Raw genomic sequence first — 20,443 nt, forward strand, 5'->3', positions numbered from 1 at the left:
CCAGCTTTGGGCCCCACACTACAAGAAGGATTTTTTAAAAATTGGAAAGCGTCTAGCGAAGGGCAACAAAAATGATTAGGGGACTGGAACACATGACTTATGAGGAGAGGCTGAGGGAACTGGGATCGTTTAGTCTGCGGAAGAGAAGAATGAGGTGGGATTTGATAGCTGCTTTCAACTACCTGAAAGGGGGTTCCGAAGAGGATGGATCTAGACTGTTCTCAGTGGTAGCAGATGACAGAACAAGGAGTAATAGTCTCAAGTTGCAGTGGGGGAGGTTTAGGTTGGATATTAGGAAAATCTTTTTCATTAGGAGGGTGGTGAAGCACTGGAATGCGTTACCTAGGGAGGTGGTGGAATCTCCTTCCTTTGAGGTTTTTAAGGTCAGGCTTGACAAAGCCCTGGCAGGGATGATTTAGTTGGGGATTGGTCCTGCTTTGAGCAGGGGGTTGGATTGGATGACCTCCTCAGGTCCCTTCCAACCTTGGTATTCTATGATTTTATGAAAATGTTGATGTGGAAAATCAAAACGTTTTGTTTCAAAATATCAATTTGTTTTGATTGCAAATGTCAGTCTTTTGTTTCAACACTCCAAATAATTTATGGAAATTTCATTCACTTACTAACTTTACTATTTAGGTTACAAAAACCTTATCCACTAAGAGACTAAACTTCTGTAATAGCCCTATCTCATCACACTACTAGAATACACAATAAATGTTGTGATGATGGTTTCTGAAGATTTTTTTTTAATGTTAGAGACACAAGGTGGATGACGTAATATCTTCTATTGGTCCAGCTTTTCTTGGTGAAAGAGACATGCTTTCAAGCTAAAAGCTCTGTGGAACTTGAAAGCAACTCTCTTTCACTAATACAAGTTGGTCCAATAAAAAATATTATCTCACCCACCTTGTATCTCTCATAGTACAAATCTGTCTTCTGAAGTGTAGGACCTCTGTAGAATTATGCCTGTTTTAAAATAATAATAAACTGTACAATTATATTTAACCTTGCATTTAATACTGGTCCATCCTAAAAGCAGAAGTGATTTTTAAAAATAGAACACTGTATGAATTTGAAGTCTTTATAATGTTTTTGAGCTTTGGTAATTAGTGTGTGACTAATAAAGAATAATGCATGACTGAGTGTGTGGATATTGGACACAATTCTAATCTCAGCTACACTGGTGCATATATGGAGTAAAGCCAGATACATTTGGTGCTACTATAGATTTTCGCTGGTATAGCTGTGATCAGAACTTGGCCCATTGGGACATACCTATACACCCTAGGTGTGTAGTGAAAATGTTTTTCTCTCTCTGAACATATTGAAATAGGGAGGTAAATGTGGCTTAGTGGTTCCAACCCATTCATTTCCATATTATGGTCAAAGTGCTTTATTAGCAAACCGGATTGCTCCCTTTTCACGATCCATGCTACAGACACAATACTACTGTACATGCAGACCTTTCAATATACAGTATCAGTGCTGAAGTTTTTTTTACTCCTATACACAGACATCCCAATAAACTTTATGTACACATCCCAGGAACTTTCATTGTCTATGTTTTTATTCTGGTACCATCCCTCTGGATTCCTTAACCAACCTGTTTTTTGTAGTAACCACCATCACCTGGCAAACCACCTTCTAGCTCAGAAAACGCGATCCTTAATCTGTTGTAATGCAGACAGGAGTGCTATTCCATCAACCATTCTCTAAGGCCAGGTCTACACTACCCTCCGGATCGCCAGGTAGCGATCGATCTATCGGGGGTCGATTTATCGTGTCTAGTCTAGACTCGATAAATGGATCCCCGAGTGCTCTCCCGTCAACGTCTGTACTCCACCGCCATGAGAGGCGCAAGCGGAGTCGACGGGGGAGCGGCAGCAGTCGACTCACCACCGTGAAGACGCCGCCGTAAGTCGATCTAAGTACGTCGACTTCAGCTATGCTATTCTCGTAGCTACACTATTCTCGTAGCTGAAGTTGCGTATCTTAGATTGATCCTCCCCCCCCACTAGTGTAGACCAGGCCTAAGAGAATAGTGGTTCTTGTCATCCATCAGTTACTGAAATGTATCACTTTTATTATTATTACTGTATGATGAGAGACTCTTCAAAACAGTAAACCCAGGCCACTGCCAAAATGTTATTCATGTTGCATGACTTGTATTTTTCTTTTTTTCACATTAAAAATCCAGTTTGGGATTAGTAGTTTTGCATTGAGAAATATTGTTATTCTATTTACAGTGCTGAGCACAGATTAGTCATTTTTGTAAAATTAATGTAATTATTCAGAATTTGTTTTAATTGAAGTTCAAAAATGCACACTTAATATCAATTTCAGATTACTGAAGTGTTAGAAAAAGTAAAGCAGGAAATGGAAGAGAAGGGAAGCAGTATGACCGATGGAGGTATGTACATGCCTTCCTCAGGAAAAACCTCCCATTCCCTGAGAAACAAGTGCACATTCAGACCTAGGTTATGGAAAAATAATCTGGTACATGAAAAATAAACAAAACAAAATTAGGAATGAGTTACTAAATAAGTGAAAACATCAGGGGTAAAATTTTCAAAGGAGCCTAAGTGATTTAGGAGTCTAAATCCCACTGGGTTCCAAAATTTTGGTTTTTGAGAATTTTACCATAAAAATCTCAGAAAATTCATGGGTTCTCTAATTTGAATAACTAAATAACTAACCCACTGCTGGTGATGTAGGGCCTGATACTGCAAACACTTACTACCATCAGATTGCTCATGGCAGTAAGCATTGTGTTTGGTGGCAAGTGTTCACAGGTTTGGGCCTATAGCCAGTAGAAAAATTCATTCTAGTACTTGTGATGGTTGTACTGTTTCTATTTTAAATTAATTCTAAAAGTCATAAAAGCCTATATGTTTTGCTGTCTTAAAGTCTCTTTTGGCTGATAAACCTGCTCTATTTCAAATGTAAAAGGAATTGTGATACAGACATGGAGAGAATCAGGCAGGCACCCTAATAGAGTTAAACACAGGGGCTGCAACTTTATTTAATTACTGATGCCTAACTGGGATAAACCACCTGCAATAGCTATCTCACCCTGGAAGCAAAATGTATACACCCTCCCCTCACCATACAGGGTTAATCACCTGGCCTCATACCACCCTTCCTGCCCAGTGACAGTGGTGATGGGTAGAACAAGCTCCAGAGCCTGGAACCTGCAGCACTGCTGCCCCCTGCCCTTCCCCACATGCCTTGCTCCACAAAGAGTGGTGTGGAGGGGTGAAGAAGCAGCGTCTGCTTTGCAGAGGTGAAAGGGAGTGGGAGGAAAAGGAATGGGGTATGTGGAACACTGCCTTAGCCTCTCCTAGCTGAGATCTTTCACTGCCAGTTGATAACAGTGTCTTCATTGTTCCCTGTTCCACCAAACTCCACGTCAGGTAGACGGGTGAGCCTTATTGCTGTGCAAAAAAATATGAAATTGGAAAACCTATTCTCATTTTTATGCACATTATCGGATCCAACATGTCAAGAAGGCAGCAAAATTATCACTGCTTATTTCTATTTTTAATATGTCTTGTGTGTTAAAAATGATGTCTCAGTAAAATCGTGTCTCCCAGAATATAACATCCTTTTGTTCATTCTCCAGTTAGCAAAGGGAGTGAATTATAGGAAAAAGTAATGCTTTTCATGTACAGGAGACTAACACATGTACTGTTTGCCCTTTTTTTTCTTTTTTTTTTTTTTTTAAAACAGCTCCTTTAGTAAAAATTAAGCAGGCCTTAACCAAACTGAAGCAGGAAACAGTTCAGATGGACATACGGATTGGTGTAGTGGAACACACATTACTCCAGTCAAAGCTGAAGGAGAAATCAAATATGACTAGAGATATGCATGCAACTATGATTCCTGAAACTACAATAGGTGCCTATTAAAGTTGCTTGGAATTTACTTGTATTTCAGACAAATCAATTTTTTTATAACTTGTTTTTTTTACAATATGCTTATCATGCATTTTAGGGTGTTGCAGATGTGTACATAGCACTTTAGGCTCTATAAATGGAGCCATCCTGAATTTTTTGACTTAAAGGCTTTCAAACTTATTGCAAGTCTTTTATAAATACATTAATAAATTCTCATTAACTAACTTGTCTCTTCTACTGCACTGTAGTATGTTAAGTAGTATAAAAGTCTATTGACACAGCCTATAATCTTCAAGTCTTGATTAGATATTGTGTGGTGAAAGAAAATTACTTGTGGAAGGCTTGAAAGGAATTTTAAAATGTCTGCTATTTATTCCCATTTTCATATGATTAACATTAGTATTTAATTGCTGACATTGGAATAATACAACGCCTACCCTTGCCAGAGACCTGGGTCAGATCTGATTCTGGCTACAAGTCAAAGTAAATTGTTTGGTCCCCTCCCAGCCCCTATTTGAATTTTATGTATAGAACAAAATAACCTCCATGTTTGACACAATTGGGGATGATTGATAGACTTTTCTGAGGAGGTTTTGATGAGATTAGAAGGGCTGTTGTAAATCAAAATCTCAGTACTTTGCAAGGCAGCTGTTAGTGTCATGACTCCATCAGAACCTACACGTCCCTCACTTTGATAAGCATGGCAGTATCATCTACTGGCAAGTGCACCTGAAAAATGCATAAGACCTTGCTTCTTTTCCTGGCTCTGCCATTGATTTGCTGCTTTGGGGATCGGTCCTGCTTTGGGGATCAGTCCTGCTTTGAGCAGGGGGTTGGACTAGATGACCTCCTGAGGTCCCTTCCAACCCTGATATTCTATGATTCTATGATTTGCTGTGTGAGACCGTGCATTGTTCTTGTAACTTCTCCATGCATCAGTAACATTTATCTATAAAACTGTGATAACAATGGTTAAGTCTCCTTACAATTGTGGTTGAGATCTGTGGATGAAAAGTGCTAACGTTTGTTTAATTCAAGAAACATATTGGTGATATTTCTAAGAGACTGAATCTGTGTGTAGTCAGTCACCATTTGGGGGAATTCTGAATTTGATGTGCCTTCCTAGATTAAGGGTTGAACGTTATGCCATATGTCATTGGAAAAGTTATTTTTCTCTACATTTGTAGTAGTTTAACCTGTGACCTTGATGTCTTGATCAGATGCATATTCCTAATGCACTCGTTCTTGAAATAAGTACTTCCCCTAGTTTATTTCTGTAAGGACATAATATTACCCTGGCTATACGCCCATATAGTAGTAGCTTTTGGCTGGCGGGGAGAGGAGCACCTTATGCAGGGTTGCTGCTACTTCCTCCATTCAGAGGGGTGGGTTGTGGTAGAGCCTTGGCTCCACCCCCCAACATGCAGGCCTGCACAGTCTCACTGTTGCAGAGGAGGAAGTAATGTGTGTCAGGTATAGGACTAGTACAGATTACTCCTTCCATGGAACAATGGGGGAAGCAAGGACTGGACTGAGACAGTCATAGCCTAATCCTGGGGCAGCCCAGCTACATACTGCTATTACTTTGGGCTAGTGGCAAAGCCACAGTTGAGCCCTAAATGAGTGTGTGGATGCATGACCCCTTCCTTTTTACTATGATTGTTCCATGAGTGCTCCTCTGTGGTTTGCATATACCTTGTTCTCAAGTTCTTTATCCTTTTTTGGAGGCTCATTCAAAAAACATAAAGAAGGCCAACACACATCCCCTTTGAAATTTCAGAACACCCAAAGGACTGTTTAGCAGCTACATCTGAATTAAACACAACACTTGGTTTTGTAGTGTTTTTTCTTAAATGTGATCACCCTCATTTACCACTACTTTCCCTTAATACGCATGAGGCTGGACGCTGCTCTCTGTTACACCATCATAAATGCAGACTAACTCTATTTACCTCAGTAGCTATTCCTGATATACGTCATTGTAATGGAGATTGGAATCAAGCCCCTTGATCGGCAGAAATGTTCAATGTCCAATTAGGGGGTGTGGAGCAGAAAGAGAAATGCAGGGAGTAAATGTAGGAGTAAACCAACATAGCGGCAGAGATGCCCCTTCTCTAAGTTGGGCTTGAGGTGGACAGTGGAATCGATGGCAGAGGTGATGAAAGAAGCCTTGCCCTTTAGTAAATAACTACCTGTTCTTAAGTACACTATAATGTAATGTTAATTGTGTACTGAGTATGCACCATGTACATCCCTGGTATAATTCCAATGATTTTACTGGCATTACAGTGGCATTAAATACAGCCAATGAGTATGTTCATGATTCAGTGTCCTTCACAATCATTAGGATAGCATAAAAGTGACCTTGTCAGTTTAATAATATTTGCATGATCCAGTGGTATGGTCACATGACTCAGTCAGAATGTCTGCTATGGGATCCTTTGTCAAGTTGCTTACCTATGCTGTGCCTCAGTTTTCCCATTTGTAAAAATTCAGATAAGGATCATCATTCTTGCAGAGTAATTTTATGGATGAAAAGCACCATATAAATGCTACGTATTATAATTTAGCTGTGCAAATAACTGCACAGAAATCCGTTGAGTCACACTGGAAACCAATTTCCAACCTCTTTTGCTGCCTACCAAAATCTTCCCACCTTCATCTTAATTTAGAAAAGTTGTCATTCATTTTCCCTCCTGAATCCACTGCTATATAGTGCTGCTGCTGCATATGATGCCTCAAAAGTCTATATCTCACTGGTGGATAATCACATTCTATGCAGTCTGCAAAGCACACTGAGATCCTTTTTGGGTTGAATCTGCTGTACTGCATAAAGGGGGTGGGTGGGTGAGGACACACCCCTTTCTCTCCCACAACCCCTCCCCCCCCCCCCGGCCCCCCCGTTGTGCTGACATTAACCAGCTTGCATTTATGAACAAAGGGTGATGGAGAAAACCTCCATGAAACAAGGTTCGGTGGTCTCAGTAGCTTCTGGTGGAAGACTGGATGAGCGAGATAAACACCACAGTCTCTACGTAAAAGAATAAATGGACACAAATCAGACGTCAAGAATTGTAACATTCAAAAACCAGTTGGAGAACCACTTCAATCTCCCTGGTCACTCAATTACAGACCTAAAAGAGGCAATACTACAACAAAAAAACTTCAAAAACAGAATCCAACGAGAAACTGCTGAATTGGAATTAATTTGAAAACTGGACACCATTAAATTAGGCTTGAATAAAGACTGGGAGTGGATGAGTCATTACACAAAGTAAAACTATTTCCCCATGCTAATTTTTCCCCTACTATTACTCACACCTTCTTGTCAACTGTTGGAAATGGGCCATCCTGATTATCACTACAAAAGGTTTTTTTTCTCCTGCTGATAATAGCTCACCTTAACTGATCACTCTCATTATAGTGGGTATGGCAACACCCATTTTTTCAAGTTCTGTGTGTGTGTCTCTTCCTACTGTATTTTCCCCTGCATGCATCTGATGAAGTGGGTTTTAGCCCACAAAAGCTTATGCTCAAATACATTTGTTAGTCTCTAAGGTGCCACAAGTACTCATCATTCTTTTTGCTGATACAGACTAACACGGCTACCACTCTGAAACCTGTCACCACAAGCAAAGCTCAATATCTTGGTGAAAGGATGTTGGTGAGGATGTTTTCATTTAAACAAAGGAAAATGAGTGTGTCTCACTTTGGGCCAAGAAAATATCCGTATACTAAAGTAACTAGAAAATATAACTGTTGTGTGTAGGCGGGTTGTGTTTGTTTTTTTGTGTCTTCACAAATGAAAATTAGGGCCCTATTTTTGCCCTTTGGTCTATATGTGAAATTTCCATTGATATTTCAAGGGTGATATGTGGCCCAATGTCACCATCTGATCAGCGCAGACAGCTGCCCAAGCCTGCATAACAATGAGAGCACAATGTTGCTTTAAAGGCATTCTTATTGAGCCAGTGAGTAGTCACTGCACCCTTCCTAAAAGCACAGGGATAGCGATGGAGTTCTGCCTTTGGCAGCTTGAAAGCCTGCTCTTAAAAAAAGCAGTTAGCCATGTCATTTATTCTACTGATGGATCAATGCAGGAAGCAGAAGCACCATTAAAGCTAAATCAGTCCCTTCACATGAGGTTCATGTATCCAACACAAAAGATTCAGTGCTTATAGCTAATAAAATTAAGATGTGGTGGTGGCGTTTTCCACTCTCAAATAATGCACCATTCTGTGAAGCTGCAGCAGTTGTCCTGGAAAGGGATACAATTTATCCATGTTCCAGGGATTTTTATAACTGTGGGGGCAGAAGCATAATTAATAGCATTAATATTTAGCATTTACGCAGAGCTCGCCTCTTCCCAAACGTGTTATGAACGTCAGCTGTATGAAATAGAACAGAATGTAGAAAATGTGTAATTAGAATAATCAGGATCTGAAATGAATGTTGGGTCTAGGGACAGATTGTGTTTAGACTTGGAGTAGTGAGCAAGGGGTGCAGGAGAGGTGCAAAGAGACCGCACTTTGGGTGCTCTGATAGGGGAGCCAAAATCCTTTCCTTGTGATCATGAGCACTGCTGCAGACTAGTGCCGCTAATGGCCCTAGTTGCACCAATAGACAAGGCCCAGCCATCACAGCTTGACGAATCTGTGAGTTGTGCCCTGGGAGATGTACATGTGGTGGAGCTGACAACCCAGCATTTGTTCCCCTAAGCCTCAGGAACAATTCTGGCTTAGCCAGTAATCCTCCTAGAGCTCCTTTCTGCTCTGAAGCCCTGCTGGGCCCCATCAAATACCTGAGTCAGTGTCTTCGGTATGATCCGGTGTACAGCATCTCTTTGGTTCAGCTGGTTACACTCAGTTCCACGCTAGAATGTTGTGAGTGCAAGTGTCACACCAGGATCTGGGCTCATTCCCCTTGCTGTCAGGGTAGTGGAGATGCATTCTTCTGAATACACCATTAAGCTTCTGCCCCTTCAGCATGTCTCTGGTGACTATGTAGGTGGGATAACAGCTTTCAAAGTGAGTAGGCAATAACTGCAACGCCCCAGCCAATATTCCCCTTATTGCTAAAACACCTTCTCATGTCCACGGCGGCGTGTGAGTAATACATTCCGTGTTGGGTGGCAAAGTAACTGCACTACCGGGGACAGATTCTGATCTCAGTTACACTGGAGTGTAAATCCTTTGAGGGCAAAGGGGTTACTCTAAGCTGTGAATATAGGCCCTTAGCACTGAGGTATCTCAGGATTTGTTGACTGAGAGTTTGTGTTTTCTCGGTTCTTACATACAGGGTTATGCAAGGAGGCATGTCACAAGTTCAAGTGATTCCATGTAACCCATAAAGAGTGTTACAAACACCTCCCAGGTCTGGTCAAAGCCTTCCTTCTCTTTCTCCTTGCTGCATAAAAAGCTTTTCCTAGTAAGAGGAGGCCTTGCAAAAATTCCTTCTTAAGAAAGCCCCCAAAAGCTATAGACTATAAAACAGTCATATTTTTATAAGAGTATTCCCAACTCTGCCACTGCCTTTCTATATGGCCTCCAAAAAAGTCACCATGCACATTGCTAAGTAAAAGGTAAGGTGGGAGCAATTAAGAGATCACGACAGTGTATCATGTAAAGGATCTGAACAGAGATGGGCCTGAACCAAAATCCTAGATGTAAACATTCCCAGACTCTGGGCTGTTTGAAATCTGAATCCAAATTTTGAAGCTCGGGTCTGTTTCCAAATGTGACAAACGTTATTTAAGATGAATAAATAAGTGAGATGCTGTTTCTTTTCGTTCTGGCTCAGGTCCCACTTCCAGACTGTCGATGCTGCAATGTTTCTGCACAATGCAGGTGCACGTGCATGCCCCCACACACTGCACATACTCCCGCCTGCCGTTCTGCTGAGACTAGCAAAGGGGGAGTTTGTGCTTTGGCAGCTTAGAAACATGACTGTGTGAATACCGTGTGTCCTGACTCCTGCAGCCTCTGGGCCATTCACTTCCTCATCAGTGTTTCAATTATAGTAATTGTGATTGATCAGCTTTGCCTTTCCCCAGGAAGGATTGCAAAGTGAGTAGAAACTGCGTGTGTTCGTTTCTTTCTGGGAAGTCCCCAAACAACACCAGAACCATGTAATTCAAGGAAGCAGAGGACAAGACGGGAAGCCCTTAAATGTGTTGTCTTGACACCCACACAATGGTGGGTCATGCCCAAATAGTGTCTTCATATAACGAAATATTGCATTTTGCCTCAGCCTGGTTCTTCCTCCCCTCTCCCAGATATGTTCTTTCCTTCATCTAATCCCCATCCCCTTTCTCTTCTCCAATATCAGTTGATATCAAGTTAGTATTTCAGGAGAGTATTAAGGATGCTGTGCTGCTGGAGGTATTACCTTTTAGCTGCAAAATAGCAGCCCTGATCACGTGTAATTGTAAACTATCCCTGGACAATTTTTACATGAGCAGAGTTTTGAGTTTTTTTTTCTCTTAGGCAGACACGTCTTGGATAATTACTTTTTTTTTTCTCTTACATAATACTCCTATGGTTTCTACTGGATACAGTATTCTTTTTTCACTGCCTGCCCTAAGTTGTTGTACAGTGTGGTTTTGCACAGTTACTGTGTTCTACTCCAGAGGTGGCTGAAATTTGGTGGTAATTTCTATATACCACTTAGCTAGCTATTGTGAAGGTTGCTGAATGGGAATACTTTAAGGCTATCAGGTGCAAGATGCTATAGAGGCACAAAGTAATCATTTAGCAAAATATCCTCAGAATGAGATCACCCTTGTGATCTCATTCAAAACATTTTTTGTTTATTTCTGCAACTTCTGCCACTGGCGTAGTTCAAGTTTCTTGCCATGTCGCTGGGGTTCAGGTTTTTTAAACTGTAGGTGTTTCTCTCCCTCTCTGAACATTGCTGATGAGCACATTCAGCCTTGCGAACAAAGAGACCATTAGGCAGAATGTGGAGTCTGTCCGGTAGGCTGAGAGAGAGAGACCCTGAGGTTGACATCTGGGGGGGAAACATGGAAGTTCTCAGCTCGCCTCCACTCCAGTGTTGAAAACAGTGTAAAAGTATCAGCCAAGTTTTCTTATAACTGTTGGTGAGCATAGTTTCCCTTGTCTACTGCAAAGGGAAAACAGTTTCCAACAGCAGCTTGTGGGTGGGGGCGGGACTACAGCTGTGTGACATTTTTCAGATGTAGAGTTTATTTGCCAAAGAATGGAGTAATTCAGGTCAGCTGAAACGATTTGGGAATTCAGATCAAATACAGCGAATAGTTTAAGATGGAAAAAAAAATTAGAAAAAGGCAAAATGTTCTGTTTTGACATTTTCTAAATGAAATATTTCAACTTTTTTTTTTTTTTTGAAACTGTGTTTCATTTAAAAATGTAGATTTATTTAAAAAATAACAAAAAGGTAAAAAAAAAAAAAAAAAAAAACAACAACCCCACCAGAATTAATGAAATGGAAAAAAAAATGTTTTAAGTTGGACAAGATGTTTTCTTTGGCCGAAAATGATTTTTCTTTTCAGCAAGAAAAAATTAAAAATTTCCATTTTGGGTTGATCCAAAACTTTTTTTTTTTTTTTTTTTTTTTTAATTTCGACTGCAGCCACTGAATTGGAAAGTTCCATTGTTCACTCAGCTCTAGATGGGAGGGACTTTCCTGCTTGACAGATGATGTCACACAATCTGCTTTTTCAGCGTAGGCACAGCAGCCGAACAATGGAAAGTTCGTGACCTTGAGAGGGTTGTTCAGTAGTTTGCGGTACTCTGTCTGGCAGCCACTGCATTACAGCTTTCCTCTGAATACCTATGCTGTGACCTGCGTTCCAAGATAAAACACCCTTGTTTTCATGTTATTCTTGGAGGTAAGCAACAGGGAAAAAAGCTGTTGTACTGAAAATGCAAGGTCTAACTCTAGATGAGCAGATTGATAGTTTAGTTGCTTACAAGTACTTTAATCCTCTGATAATTTCTACTTAATAAAAATGGATTTATGCAAGTGTGAATTTTCTCAAATTTCTGTTGAATAACACACTTACAGATGCTTGTGTTACAAGAGAGACAATTGTAGGTCATCTAGTTCTTCACTCTGTGTACAAGATTGATTTCTGGCTTATAGACTCAACTGCTGGAGCCCAAGAAACTTCCTTTGAAAGACTATTCCATAGTCCAGTTGACTTTACTAATACAGCTTTTCCTTAAGGGATTATTATCCCACTCATCTCTTCTGGTATTCCTCTATTTATCACATCTTTACAGAAATACATTTTTTTCCCCTCTCTGAGTTTGACTCCCTTCAGATAATGTTTGTAAAAAGCGCTTTGAAGATGTCGAGTGCTATAGAAATACTATTATTACAGGCAGTTAATGACAACGATCTTGCATTTCTATAGAAAGCCTTCTTTGCAAATGGATCCAAAAGCATTTTACAAACCAGAAGGCAGTTAGTACAATTTATGGGCCAAATCTGCATTCCATGCTCAGGCAAAATTCTTATCAAATTCAGTGGAAGAATATGATATACTATAATGTGCAGAGCCAGATTAAGTCCCATGTCTATAGCCCCGGCTCCTGGAGTCATATGATTACACCAGACTCTCAGTTTTCATTAAAACATGTAAATTTCTAGCTCATATGGTTGTGAAGAAAATCTTGAAAACAGGACCTGCATGTAACTGCTGCAATGGGTCTGCCTGAGTCTGCAGCCAACCTTAAACAATAGCTCTGAGCTATGACCTACCCTATGCATCTGAATGCGGTGTTAACTCCAAGACCCGCTGTTGGGCGGGAGTTGCCAACACTACTCCAATGAAGGCAGGAGGAGAAGAGTGCAGCAAGTCCAGCCCACTGACCGAAGCAGATACATCTTGGCTGCTGGGCTTAGTACAGGAGAGCCGTCCCTGTTCTACCACAGCCTCTTGAGACAAGAGAACCCATACTGCCACCATTACTTCTCTTAAAGGAAGGAGGGCCCATGCTGCCACTCCTTGGGAGTAAAGAGAATGGGGAATGCCTACATCCCTACCTCTCTGGGAAGGAAGTGGGGTATCCTGCTACTGTCACTCCAGGTGGGGCAGGGCCACAGCATGGGTGGCAAAGCTATGAGTTTGGAGTTACAAGGGGCCCCATGTCAGGGTGTGACTAGGCCCTCAGATTGCTGCAATGTGCCCCTGAGTGCATGGGTGTGTGTAGTCTGGTTTCCCCCCTGCATTACTGCCTTCATTTCAGTGAAGTTAGCCCAGCATAGAACCGCAGTAACCAAGCAGTGAATCAGGCCTATCTCTCAGATGAGACATCAGTTTGTGTCATTCAGGACAGGACAGTGAATAATACTCTATCCAAGTGGATTACAAAGGAATTGAGGTGGGCAGAATATAATTATCCAAACTGGAATTTTGTCAAACACTGAGATTGCAAAAGGTGCCATGGATACAATGGTAAGGACCTCACTTTTACATTTTATCCTAAAAAGTGGTCTTATCCTCTCCAAGCTGTCTTATATATCCAGCTCCACTATACATACTTTGATCTTTTAACCTTGCTTCGTATACCATTCCCTTTAGATTGTCTGTGTTGCCCTTTTGTGATTGATTATTGTCTAATCAGTAGTTTAATTGTTTCCTCTGGGCAAAAACACATTTATTATAGACAATGGTGACATTGCTCATCTGTTCTTACTGGCCACGTGAAAATAAAAAGGCTTCTGTTTCCAGTAGCTGGTCAGGTTAGTACTAGAGGTCACACACTGGAGCTTTTCACCCCATGTTGCAATACAGCTGCCAGAACTCAAGGTCTCCTTTCAGTTAAGTCTGGCTTCCAAGAGGTACACCAGCAGGATTTTCTACTCAGCTACTTAAGGTCCACTCTGGAATAATTCCAGCACTGATTTTACCTTCTCATGTTAAGCAGATATGTTTTCATACTGAGTCATTTAGTTTTACAGTAAAGTGTGTTAGTAAAATGGCCAAGAGCATCATGTTTTTGGATTCATTAATTTTTCTTGCCCATCCTGAGACAATTTAAAGGGACCTGAAGGTGGAAACAGACCACAGGAGCAACTTGAAGTCACCTGACCATGCAGAGTGAAAAAAGGAGGAAATACAGCCAACTGGAATCACCAACAGGATGAGGTGCAGATAAAAAAGCAGCGCTCGTGGAGCTATTGGAGAAGTAAGAGCATGGAGAAAAGATGGACCTAGAAGCCCAAGGAAAAGAGGATCTCCAGAAGTGGGCAATTTGCCATGTGAAAGTTGGCAGAGAGCTCAAGAAGATTCACTGTTCAGAAGTGGCCTTTACCCATGGCAAGAAGAATCCTCTGGTATCTTTAGTGAGGCTGTTCTTGTGGAGTGGAGATGGTGGAAGCCAGAGGGGCAGGAATCAAGGAGGAAGTCAGAGAAGAAGCCGTGGCACAGGGACTAGAACATCTGTTTTGAGATGAAGAAGTCTCAGTGACCAAGAGGGGAATGTGGTTGAGTGTGGTTTCCAGGAAAGAGGAAACAGCCTGCTTAACAGAGCATGTGCAAGGAGGCAGCGGAGAGAGAGATTAATGATAAGTGAGGGTCAAATTGAGCCCTTCTGCACACTGATGCGACTCTCATCATCCCTATGTGCCAGAAGTGAATGTGGTCCCAGGAGAAGAAAAAAGAAAGCTCAAGAGAGGCCAGGACTAGGGCGGCGAGATGGTTTACATCAGGGAGTTAGATGAAGATGAAAGCTAGGAGACATCAGAGTTGGACACACAAGCAAAGGATATCTAAGGAGGAAGGAGAAGAGGGGGTGGAAAGAGAGGAAAGCAGGGCCTGGAGAGCTAAAGACACTGTAATAATGCTGTGTTTCACATAGTCTTCAGTTGTTAGTAGCTCTTTCAGTTCTGTTCCCTGAATAGCTGGAGCTCTTCCAGTTATTATGCAGAGAGATATTACATATCTGCTGCAACCACAAAGAACCAGTGAACAGAAGTGCAAGCTGATGCAAGCGTACAAGCAAGACCCTATTTGTAATGTCTACAAGCCAGAATAACATTGTCATTGTATGCCTGCCTATTGCCTTTTACCTAAGGGGAAAGGGCAAAAAAATGTCTACAATAGTTCTTTCCAGTGCAATGGATATTTATTCTGAGGCACAAGCTGTGTTTTATGCCTCTGTGTTACTTGTTCCATTGGGAAAGAGAGGCTTTCAGTGTTCAGGGCTGCATGTTCAGCAACTTTCCTGGGCAATAAATACAATTTTTTTAAAAAGGGCTTCATTTTATGTTTTCCAATTCACAAACGTTAATAGCAATGTAGATATTTTCCTGATTCTTCTGGACTTCAGCTTGCAGAGTAAATGTTCAGATCTGGTGTAAACAGGAGTAATTCCACTGAAGTCAGCTATACCAGGACGGAATTTGGCTGATAATCTGGAAAGCACCCGGGAGATACGACTCTCCTGGATGAAAGGCAATAATCAAAATTGAGTTACTGCATTCAAAAAAGTTCTTCCTCCTATTTCATCTTAAGCAGTATGCCAGTTTGGTTACTTGTGACCTTGGGACTTGTGGGAGGAAAATGAAAGAGACTTGCCAGGAGACTCCCTCCTACCCCAAGGCTTTTGATCTCAGGAGGAAACAGAACCCTTAGACTTATGGTAGTCAAAAATGTCACTACCAACAGTGAAGCTATGGACAAGAAAATGGCAAAATTCCAGCTACTTTATCTTGCAGTATTATTATCTAACAGTGTACTTCTTTACCATAGGATCTGAGCACCTCAGACTGATTAACAGATTTTATTCTTACAATGCCAGTGAGGTGCGAAAGATCTACTAGCAGGGTGGTTGCTAATGCATCCCCAGAACACGGGTACTTCGAGGAACAGAGTGGACCTGTCCCCTCTTGCATGACCCCACCTTCTCCAGTGTGACCAAGTCACGCCTCACAGAGGACACCATTTTGAAGAGCATGCATGGTGGGCAAGGTCACACCAGCAGCGGTGGAGCAGTATACTCTTCAAAATGGCATCTTCCAGCCGTAACCGTGGACAAAACCACATCTGTTTTTTTCTTATTACTGGACAGAGGACAAACCGCCCCAAAAGAGAAGTGTCTAGCTTAAAACTGGGCAGTATCCCATTTTTCCATTGGAGAACTGAGGCACAGGATAGATTAAGCCCTTTAGGCAATGTTGTATAGGAAGTCTGTGACTAAGCCAGGAATTGGTTGCAGGTCTCCTGAGTCCCAGTCCAGTCTCTTATTCTCTAGACCAGAAGCGGGCAAACTTTTTGGCCTGAGGGCCACAGCGAGTTTCCAAAATTGTATGGTGGGCCAGTTAGGGGAGGCTGTGTCTCCCCAAACAGCCAGGAGTGGCCCAGCCCGCGCCTCGTAACTGACCCCTGCCCTCCCCTGCTTCTCGCCCCCTGGGACTCCTGCCCCGTCTAACCCCCACCCCGTCCCCTGACGGCCCCCCGGGACTCCTAGCCAATCCACCACCCCATTCTCCCTCTACCCTGACTGCCCCCCTGGAACCCCTGCCCCTGACTGCCCCCCCAGGACCTCTGCCCCATCCAACCCCCCTGTTCCCTGCCCTCTGACCTCCCCGCCCCCTATCCCCACCCCTGCCCCCTGACCACCACCCCCAACTCCCCTGTCCTCCAACCCCCACTGCTCCCTGCCCCATTACTGTGCTGCCTGGAGCACCGGTGGCTGGCGGCGCTACACCTGCACCGGCCAGAGAACCGGGTCAGGCCGCGGCTCTGCAACTGCGCTGCCCGGCCACCCAGAGCGTTGCAGCAGCGGCACAGCAAGTTGAGGCTGCACAGAAGGGGGGACAGCGGGGGAGGGGCTGGCAGCTAGCCTCCCGGGCCAGGAGCTCAGGGGCAGGGCAGGAGGGTCCCACAGGCCGGAGTTTGCCCACCTCTGCTCTAGACCCATCCTTTCTATGTAGCTAGTATTCATTACAAATGTAGGCCCCAATACTGCAAACATTTAGGTACATGCTGAAATATATTCCTTCTTATCTGAATGACTGTGTATATAAATGCTAAAAGAAAAGGAGTACTTGTGGCACCTTAGAGACTAACCAATTTATTTGAGCATAAGCTTTCGTGAGCTCTACTCTGAAACCTATACAAATGCTAGAAATCTAAATACTAAGATGAGTGAACTTGAGTGCCTGCTATTAAATGAAGATATTGATATACTAGGCATCACAGAAACTTGGTGGAATGATGACAAACAATGGGACACTGTAATACTAGGATAAAAAATATATAGGAATGACAGAATAGGTCATGCTGGTAAGGGAGTGGCACTAGAGGTGAATGAAGGCATAGAGTCAAATATAGTAAAAATCTTAAATGAATCTCTATGGATAGAAATTCAGTGCTTGAGTAATGAGAGTATAGGAGTGGGAATATACTACCGACCACCTGACTAGGATGGTGATTATGAAATGCTCATGGAGATTAGAGAGGCTATAAAAATAGAAAACTCAGTAATAATGGGGAATTTCAACTATCCCCATATTGATTGGATACATGTCACCTGGGGTCAGAATGCAGACATTAACTTTCTAGACATAATTAATGACGGCTTCTTGGAGTCATTTCTGCAACCCCAACCCCCGCGCCCCCCCCCACCCCCCGGGGAGGAGACAATTCTTGATTTAGTCCTAAGTGGAGCACAGGATATGGTCCAAGAGGGGAATATAGCTGAGCTGCTCGATAACAGCTACCATAATATAATTAAATTGAATATCCTTGTGGGGGGAAATACCATAAAAGCCCGCCATTGTAGCATTTAACTTCAGAAAGGGGAACTACATAAAAATGAGGAAGCTAGTTGAATGGAAATTAAGAGGAAATGTGAAATGCCTGCAAGCTGCATGGAAACTTTTTAAAAACATCATAATTGAGGCTCAAATTAAATGTATACCCCAAATTAAAAAGAACAGTAAGAGGACCAAAAAATGCTACCATGGCTAAACAACAGAATAAAAGAAGCAGTTAGAGGAAAAAAAGACCTCCTTTAAAATTTTGAAGTCAAATCCTACTGAGGAAAATAGAAAGGAGTATAAACTGTGGCAAAGTCAAGTGTAAAAGTATAACTAGGCAGGCCAAAAACAAATTTGAAAAGCACCTAGCAAAAGACACAAAAACTAACTGCAGAAAAAAAAAGTTATTTAGTACATCAGAAGCAGGAAGCCTGCCAAACAATCACTGGGGACATGATCTAGGTGCTAAAGCAACACTCGAGGAAGATATGGCCATTGTAGAGAAGCTAAATGAATTCTTTGCACCAGAGTAAGTGAGGGAGATGCCATTCTTGCCATTCTTTTTAAGTGACAAATCTGAGGAACTGTCCCAGATTGAGGTGTCAATAGAGGAGGTTTTGTAACAAACTGTTAAATTAAACAATAAAAAGCCACCAGGATAAGAAGGTATTCACTCAGGAGTTCTGAAGGAACTCAAATATGAAATTGCAGAATTACTAACTGTGATATGTAACCTACCACTTGAACCAGCTTCTGCACCAGATGACTAGAGGATATCTAATGTGATACCAAGTTTTCATAAAGGCTTCTCAGATGATCCCAGCAAGTACAGGGCAGTAAGCCTAACTTCAGTACCAGGCAAACTGGCTGAAACTATAGTAAAGAACAGAATTATCAGATACATAGATTAACACGATTGCTGAGTATGAGTCAATATGGCTTTTGTAAAGGGAAATCATGCCCCACCAATCTATTAGAATTCTCTGAGGGGGCCAACAAACACATGGATAAGGGAGATCCAGTGGATAGAATATACCTGGACTTTCAGAAAGCCTTTGACAAGGGTCCCTCGCCAAAGGCTCTTAAGCAAACTAAGCAGTCATGGGATAAGAGGGAAGGTCCAGTAACTGGTTAAAAGACAGGAAACAAAGGGTAGGAACTCATAGTCAGTTTTCAGAATGGAGAGAGGTAAATAGTGGTGTCCCCCAGGGCTCTGTACTGGGACCAGTACTGTTCAACGTGTTCATAAATGATCTGGAAAAAGGGGGTAACCCTGAGGTGGCAAAGTTTGCAGTGATACAAAATTACTCAAGATAGTTAAAGCACACGGCAGATAATTACAAAGTGATCTCACAAAACTCCGTGACTGGGCAACAAAATGGCAGATGAAATGCAAGGTTGATAAATGCAAAATAATACACATTGAAAAACATAATCACAACTGAATACAAAACGATGGGATCTAAATTAGCTCTTACCACTGAAGAAAGATCTTGGAGTCGTGAATAGTTCTCTGAAAATATCTGCTCAAAGTGCAGCAGCAGTCAAAAAAGCGAATAGATTGTTAGGAACCATTAGAAAAGAGATAGATAATAAGACAGTAAATATCATAATGCCACTATATAAATCCATGGTATGTTCATACCTTGAATACTGTGTTCAGTTCTGGTCAACCCATCTCAGAAAAGATATATTAGAAACAGGAAAGGTAGAGAGAAGGGCAACAAAAATTATTAAAGGTGTGGAACAGCTTCCATATAAGGAGAGATTTAAAAGACTGGGACTATTCAGCTTGGAAAAGAGACACCTGAAGCGGGGCGAGGAGTGATAGAGGTCTATAAAATCATGACAGCTATGGAGAAAGTGAATAAGGAAGTGTTATTTACCCCTTCACATAACACAAGAACCAGGGGTCATCCAATTAAATTAATAGGCAGCAGGTATAAAACAAACAAAAGAAAGTACTTCTTCACACAACGCAAAGTCAACCTGTGGAACTTGTTACCAAGGAATGTGGTGAAAGTCCAAACTATAAATGGATTTAAAAAATAATTAGATAAGTTTATGGAGGATAGGTCCATCAGTGGCTATTAGCCAAGATAGTTGGAAATGCAACCCCATGCTCTGGGTGTCCGTAAGCCTCTGACGGTCAGATGCTGGGACTGGATGATAGGGGATGGATCACTTGATGATTGCCCTGTTCTGTTCATTTCCTTTGAAGCATCTGGCGTTGGCCACTGTCAGAAGAGAGAATACTGGGCTAGATTGACCACTGATCTGACTCAGTATGGCCATTCTTACGTTCTGTGAGTGAAGTTCAGCATATGTGTTTGCAGGATGGGGGCATGAGCCCACCCACCTACCCCATCCCCTTTTTTATGGTCCGTGAATTTTTTGCAAATTGATCCTGATCATCTTCAAATATATTCCATACTGCTAAGTATTCGCTAAATAGCGGGACATATAATGTTCAGCCTATAAGTTGTTCAAGAATTGTTCACTTCAACTTTTTTGTTATTTATTATTGGGGAAGTGGGGCTAACTACTTAAGTCCCATATAAGGTTGTGCTGCTCCCTGGTTAGGTAATGAAGCTTTTAAAACATCAGAATAGCTAATGGTGAATAATGCACTTCTGGGATGATTTTTGGACTAATAATAATGTAATAATCAAATTCATCTAAGTAATAATTTGGTGACCCTCACATTATCTACAGTGGGAACTGCACGTCTATACAGAGAACCTGAATTTGGCTCTGAGATGTGTTATGTTCACAGCATACACACTGAGGAG

At 41.9% G+C, this 20,443-nt stretch overlaps 1 protein-coding gene across 6 annotated transcripts in view; it reads left to right on the forward strand.

Annotated features, from left to right (window-relative positions):
- The window catches only part of IFT57 (intraflagellar transport 57), a 40,866-nt gene extending 28,963 nt beyond the window's left edge, over window positions 1–11,903 (forward strand). For 2 of the 6 annotated variants that reach the window (XM_037907557.2, XM_037907559.2), the window contains 2 exons: window positions 2,347–2,413; window positions 3,733–5,732. In XM_037907557.2, coding sequence (XP_037763485.1) covers window positions 2,347–2,413; window positions 3,733–3,911 — 246 coding nt within the window. In that variant the 3' untranslated portion in view covers window positions 3,912–5,732. Of the gene's footprint in view, window positions 1–2,346; window positions 2,414–3,732; window positions 5,733–11,510 lie in introns of those variants that run through there. The other 4 variants (XM_037907579.2, XM_037907597.2, XM_037907569.2 and 1 more) reach the window with 3 other exon arrangements.
- Window positions 11,904–20,443: the final 8,540 nt, after the last annotated feature.

The sequence above is a fragment of the Chelonia mydas genome, chromosome 1, assembly GCF_015237465.2.
Source record: "Chelonia mydas isolate rCheMyd1 chromosome 1, rCheMyd1.pri.v2, whole genome shotgun sequence".
NCBI lineage: Eukaryota > Metazoa > Chordata > Testudines > Cheloniidae > Chelonia > Chelonia mydas.